This window comes from Mugil cephalus, chromosome 21, assembly GCF_022458985.1.
Source record: "Mugil cephalus isolate CIBA_MC_2020 chromosome 21, CIBA_Mcephalus_1.1, whole genome shotgun sequence".
NCBI classification, from domain to species: Eukaryota; Metazoa; Chordata; class Actinopteri; order Mugiliformes; family Mugilidae; genus Mugil; species Mugil cephalus.
This window is the reverse complement of record NC_061790.1, coordinates 3,234,274-3,241,361: the sequence shown is the minus strand read 5'-3', so window position 1 is coordinate 3,241,361 and position 7,088 is coordinate 3,234,274. Positions and strand designations below refer to the sequence as shown.

At 40.8% G+C, this 7,088-nt stretch overlaps 1 protein-coding gene across 1 annotated transcript; it reads right to left on the bottom strand.

Moving 5' to 3' along the window:
* Positions 1 to 439: 439 nt before the first annotated feature.
* On the bottom strand, positions 440 to 6,604 carry allc (allantoicase). The gene is made up of 11 exons (XM_047574113.1): positions 6,429 to 6,604; positions 4,955 to 5,005; positions 4,719 to 4,806; positions 3,701 to 3,820; positions 3,520 to 3,599; positions 2,694 to 2,826; positions 1,907 to 2,062; positions 1,761 to 1,834; positions 1,568 to 1,676; positions 1,369 to 1,487; positions 440 to 731 (listed from the first exon to the last, which is right to left on the bottom strand). Exons 1-11 carry the CDS (start codon positions 6,516 to 6,518, stop codon positions 567 to 569), a joined length of 1,185 nt encoding a protein of 394 aa, XP_047430069.1. The 5' UTR covers positions 6,519 to 6,604; the 3' UTR covers positions 440 to 566.
* Between the last annotated feature and the right edge of the window lie 484 nt (positions 6,605 to 7,088).

The following is a 7,088-nucleotide window of genomic DNA, read 5'->3' as shown; positions in this document are numbered from 1 at the left end:
AGACATGACCACACTCAGAGGTTCACAGTTTAAATTCTGTAAGTCTCACTGCTTTGACGAGCACACTGTGAGGGGCACAACAAGTTTGTCTTCAACTGTCAAGTGTGTAAATTGTGGCCGGGATGAGCATGGAAAGAGAAAAGTTTCAGACAATTTCAGACACCTTCCCCCACTCTAACTGATGATGTCCCCCACTCTATTATGAACATGATCATGGTCATTGAACAGTGATTGATCAAAAACTATATGACCTATCAAAACATGGATTAATACACCAATACAAGGGTTGTGTCTACATTGTGAAGTTTAAATGAAGTCTGTAAGTGAAAGTAGCCTGAGCAGTACACGTTTGAAAAATTTTGTATTCTATTTTTAGTATGAGGCCTTTAGGACAAGACTTTCCTCTGACTGTGGACAGATCTGGAGCCGACCCTAAAACTCAACTTGTTCATTTTATTGGTCAGAACATGAACAGTAGCTCCAAAGTATTGTCTATTAGTAACAACAGATACAAAAGGAAAGAACCCAATGAGCTTGTGAAGGCATTATCACATGAATCCAGAACTTCAGAGTTTGGATGATGGCCTCTTCTGATTGGCCGGTGAAGGACGTCCCCAGAGACGGAGGCGACTGACCCCCCCATCAGGGGCGATGATGAGACGGATGTGGCTGACAGGACAACTCAGCTTTAGTTCCTCTTCACCGTAGTAATGCTGGTGATGAGGACGTAGCTGCGGGACAGACACAAAGACAGAGACAGAGATAAGAGAATGGGTAAAACACATCACTAGATCAGTCAGTGTGTTTACATCAAGTTCAATGGAGCTCTGCTCAGAATTAGATTTTCTGTATCCTTGTCCTTGTCCCAGTTTACATGGAATGACAGATAAGAACATGTCCTCCTCCCCCACACAAGGAGGCAATATATGTCTTTTCAGTGAGTTAATATGGCCCCTTTCTGATTGACCTATTGGATCATATAATATACAACTGGAGTCAATCAAACCACAACTAGATGGACGAATAATAGTTCATTAGTTTTTAATGCACTGTCCCTCAGGTGATTCTTCCACTGGCTCTGTTCACCTTCTTCTTCAAGGATGTTTTTGTTCTGGGGTTTTGTTTAACTCACATTAAGGAAACATTCATATCTGGGTGTCTTAGTTGGATCAGGAGAACTCTGATATTAGAGTAAAACGGTCACATGTGCTTCAGTTGTCCAGTTAGAGTCAGGTAATTAGTTTTTTTCATGTGCATGTAAATGTACTGAATAAAAAACAGTCCACAGTGGAGCAGCCTTAACTAACCGTAGGTCAATCTCAGACTAGCTGAGAACAAGAGTTAATGAAAACAATGGTAAAAACTCACCTTCTTGGGGGGGAGGAGTACCTCCCATTTGCTACAGTTCCACGTGGTTCTGATGCAGTGGGCCTCCTCCTCAGGGCTCAACGTACACGCCTCCATCCTGCAGGAGTCTGGGAAGTTACCTGGATGCACAAACACTGAAAACCTGAGTCTTATTTCAGAAGAAATCAAACTGCGATAGTATAATGTGACGTGTCTCCACCTTTGAAGTGGTTGGTGTCCACTTCAATGTTACAGATCATTCCTGGACACCCAAGACGGAACACGGCCCACTCACAGCCTGGGACCTGCAAGATGCCCCGTTGGTCCACCTGTAAGACCGAATCCAGGAAGGCACTGAACTTAGGCAATGTTTGTGTTTTAATGACATTGCTGAAGTCAGTCTGAGTTCTAACCTCCAGTTTTCTGGGCCTGTCCAGTCTACGAGCTGTCTCCCAGCCGTCGGCCATATTGGCAGCTCGACCAACACCTGGAGTAAACACGACACTGTCAACAAAGTGAAGACACAACAAACACACTGGTCACCTGGACGGAGTCTTACCAATCATGTTGCGTGGGTGTCCAAAGTGGGCGTCGCTGTAGCCCAGACACACTCCCCCATTGGTCATAGCCACCAGATCGACACTCTGATTGGTGTGGACAGATGACCAATCCCTCTGTCCAACCCCGTACACTCTGAGTCTGGCTATGCCCCCGTCTGAGGACGCAAGACAGATAACAGACAACACACAGCAAACAACACACAACACACAACCTCAACACTGTAGAGTGGATTTGTGTGTGTGTGTGTGTGTGTGTGTGTGTGTGCGTGTGTGCGTGTGTGTGTGGGTATTAATGTGTGTTAATTTGTGTGTTAATGGGTGTATCATTACATATTAATGTGTGTGTTAATGTAAGATAAGATAATACTTTATTGATCCCCATTAAGGAAATTTAAATGTTACTGCAGCACAAGTGAAGAAAAACCAGTGACCAGAAAAGAACTGAAATAGGACACAGGCAGCAAAAAGACATTAGACCGGACAAACTCAACAGTCAACAAAAATGCACTGCAAAAGAACAAAACTAAATTAAAGTACTCCAAATATTACCACAGCTAGAACACTGCAGAACAAACACAGAACAATTAAAACACAAAATTAAAGTTTAATCCCTACACCATCCAGGAATGGGTATCATTGTGTATTATTGTGAATTAATGTGTGTGAATGTGTATTAATGTGTGTGTATTAATGTGTGTGTGTATCATTCTGTGTTAATGTGTATCATTGTGTTTATGAATGTGTGTGTATCATTGTGTGTATTAAAGTGTGTATCATTGTGTATACCTGGATACATGTTGAGGCGCAGGTGAGTTACTCGCCTGTTGAAGTCGACCTTGAAGTAGTTATGACATCTGTCTGAGAATCCAGGCTGCAGCACTGACACGCCCACCAGCTCTGGCCACGCCTCCGAGCCCAGCTGTCAATCAAACCAACATCATGTTTTTTTTTGTTTTTTTTGCCCACTTTTGCAATTTTTATTCTTTTCTTTTGTTATCTTATTTTCTTGCTTTTATTTTATGTACGGCTTTTATTTACGTTCGCCCTCCCAATTGCCCTTTGGGGATAAATAACGTTTTTTTTCTGATTCTGATTCTAATCAACGTCCATCAAACATTGTTGCCTGTTACCACGGTGACTAACTCCATTTCATGAACAATTTTTTTGTAAACTGTGACCTGAACACAGACTAGAGTAGAGTACAGTAGAGTAAAGTAGACTAGACTTGCAAGAGTTGACTCAACTAGAAAATAAATAACCACATTCAGGAGATATAGTTTACGACAGCCTCACTTTAAGGGTATTTTCCTTCAGAAGACTGATCTACACAAACATTTGAAAAGAAGAGCAGAAAATTCTACAAACTATATCCGCTGGGTCTGAAAAGACAAGTCTGCATGTCCACCACATGATGGTCCAATTTCAAACGACAAAAAAAAAAAAGAAAAAACTAATCAAAAGGCAATGTGAACTATGAACTTGAACTAGTTCATTTGAATCTGTGCAAACTGAACTTCGAAGTAGTTCTTGTTTAGTGTGAACTTGCACAACATTGTTCGATGGTAACCAGTAACCATGGTGACCAGCTGGTAGCCATGTGCATTATTGTTACCTTGGTGACAGCAGCCATCTGACTGTCGGAGGCGGCCATGCCAGTCCGGTCTCCTTCCTGTGTGAAGCTGGGATGGTGGTCTGATGAGAGAAAGAGGAAGAGCTTAGATCAGTGAAGGCATATGTTGACGATGATGAAGATGAAGAGGAGGGTGTTGATGAGGATGAAGAACCGCTAGTACCCAGACAGCCAGCCTGGATGGAGACATAAGGCGAGTGGTTTCCTGTGAAGAAGGATGTGTCGACATCGAAGCCATAGATCCGCCCCGGTACCCCAAGCTGGATGATACACCAGTCATGACCTTTGACACAAAAACAGAAACCAGAGCACTGATATATATATATATACTGTTTACAACAAAACACACAACTAACTGCAACAAATTCAGACTGTCACTTTTAATCTGAGGACTAATTCTATACATTGTCCTCTATTGTAAGGGGCTCATACGTGACTGTAAAAAATTAAGCAAGCTCTGAACCCACAGTCATCACTAAAAGGGTTTTGTCCTTTGTGCCCTCGGGCTACGGGTAACTGCAGTACTTTACTGCAGTAAATTTTGGGTCAGGAAAATTGAACACAATTAAATTCAAATGTCTGTTAAAATATGACTGATAACTAGGTAACTAGTCTACAGTTCACAAGATTATCTTTTATTGTTGTAAAATTTATATCAAAGACAACTTGAAATTACAGCCTCTTTTTATTTGGTTAACTTGAATGATGTTGATCTTATATCTTATAGATCTTGGTCTTTGTAAGCAGATAATTTCTGTCTAAGGTCTAGAACCTTTACTGCAGATGTCTTCATTTGGTATTTGTTTCTTTAGTTTTTTAAAATCCAGTCAAAAATGACACGACCTCTTCAGAATATTCTACTTCTTTATCTCTAGAAACTCCAGAAACTCCTGGCTAATTATTCATCTGAACTGTGAACCATTCTCCAGATCTCAGTCTGAGCAGATTCTTTATCTGTGTACACTTCAGAGTTCATCCAGTAAACACTAGTGTCCTAATGGAAGCCTTTAATGCTCATTTACTCTGAATTTACTCTGCCTGTCATTCTGGTTCAGGTTCATTTGATGCTGTTCAATAACTGATCTGGCTCTTTACATGTTATCTTCGTCAATCTAAATCATTTCCATCACGTGTTGAACCCTCAGGTCTTCATAGTGGATTTATCTCTGAACTTCACTAACCAGGGATTCTCTTCCTCCTTGTCTCCCATCCGTCCATCCATTTTCCAAACTCAGTGAAGGCAGTGGAGATGAACTGTGGTGTCTCTCTCTTTACAAAACACAAGGATTAATAGGGAAAGTGTTTAAGATCAGAAACGGAGGAGGGAACAACAGAATTACAACAGACTCCTATGATAAGACATGACTTTTTACTGATTATTGACTGATAGTACTGGTACTGTATATGATCAGAGTACCTTCAGCAGGTTTTTAGCAGGAGCGAACCATTCGTCTGTAGCAAAGATAACCTGAGAATGACAACGGTGTGTTAGTAGTAAGCAGAGCAGTTCATGAGAGAGGATACACTGAACTCATCAATACTTTAAACTAGGGTTGTCACAATTAACTCGTTAAAGTGGATTAATCCATCATCATGATTAATCCAATGAACCCAATCAAGCATCTGCAGCAGAATGACTCTGAAAGTCTCTCAGTTTGTCCAAATAGAGTTACAGTCAACATGAACAAATGTGCAGTTGACCCAGTAGTGACAGGCACTAGAACCAGCCTAAAAGATGGGTACACTGGTCCTTTCCATGGTACATTTGAGGACAACCATAAAAACAAGAGGGAACAGTGGAGCCACATAAAGTGTTATCACAGACTAGAAGAAGTTTTCTTTTCCCCGCAGCACTTCCAGCTTCAAATAGCACATTGACGAAGCCAAGCACACATTAGTTGGGCATTCTGCTAGCACTTGGGCTAATGCAGCTAACAGCTAGAGACAAACCAAGACAAAGACAAGCTGCCAATGCTGGCTTTAAATATGTGTTCACTCCTGCTACCCCTGTTCACTGTGAGAGATTGTTTTCAGTTGCAGCAGCATTGTAAATAAGAAGCGGGCATCTCTCCTTTCACTGGACAATGTCAACAAGTTTGTTTGTCTTAATAGCAACAGTGACACATTAATGTGGACAAATGTTGGCTAAAAAAAGACACAAAAAGTTGTTGAGTTGCTGAAACTGTTGAAGGTGTTTAATCAACATGTCAAGTGCAGATATATTCTCTTCTTTCTGGTGTCTGTTTGCTCATGAACAATGAAACACCATCAATAGAGATTAAACATGAAGGAGATTTAATCTGATTAATCCAAATTAATCCACAGCAACTCTGAGATTAATCTGAATAAATATTGCAATCATTTAAGAAGCACTAGTTTGAAATCATGATGTTCAGGAACGTACTGTGAGTGTGTGAAGGTTGTCAGTCCTTCAGGTCATTGTATAAATTACAGAAAAGGGTTGAAACAAAGACAAAGATATCTGGAGCCTAATGAACAAAGGGTGTGCATGCTATAAAACCTGGAGTACGCTCATTTTAAGCATAGAAATGTGCAGTGCCTCACATCAACTTCTGGCTGGCGTAAGCACATTTCTAGAGCTGTTGATTTCTTTGTTGATGTATACACTATTTATTTATTTATTTTTGCATGGATCTTGTGGTTCATGAACCAATACAAACCTGATTAGATGCTACTGAGATTTTTTGGAGCGAATAATTTCACACAAAAAATTGGGTTCCACATACAGATTACAAAATGGTGCCCATGCAGTTGGTTTTTCTATGATTAAAATATTCCCTTTAGTTTTCAGTGTCATTGACTGTAAATGTTGAACTTCAGGACCAGAGTTCACAGATTTTCTAGCTGCTGAATGTGATCATGTGACTCACCTTCCCTCCCACCATCTCACAGGCCAGATCATTAAACTGCAGGAAGTCCAGCTGGGCTGCCTCCTGTCCCAATGTTGTCCTCTTTGCCATGCTGAGGGTTTTCTGGAGTTTCTACTGGAGACGGAGAAGACGCTGGTTGAGCTGAAGCCTGAAACCAGAGGCGACTCCAACCTGGAGCTCAAAGTTCATTGACTGCTCAGTCGACGGCAGCAACTGTTTGTTCAGACTGTGCTTGCAGATGTGTGTGTTAATGTGTGCGTCTAATGTGTATGGACATGTCATAGAGTGTGTATTGTTCGGTTAACTAAGAAACGAGGAACATGAAGAAGCTGCTGAACATCTTTTCCAGTTTATTTCTTTATTTTTCTCATCAACAGTTTATTGTAGTTTTAGAGTTGAGCTCAAAACTAGTTTTAGTAAAGAATTCAAGGTGTGTGTTTGCACCTTTAAACACAAATGAATATCAGAGTGTATTGGTTTGATGACTGAGCAGCCACTAATACTCTGGAACCATCTAGAAAACAAGCTTCAGTCCTGAGACTCGTAACAGGAAACAGTTCAACACAGAGTCAAGTTGATCAAATATGTCCGACCAGTTCAGATGTTCTCTGTGATTAACTGATGATTAAAATCAATGACAGGAACACATGTCATTCATTG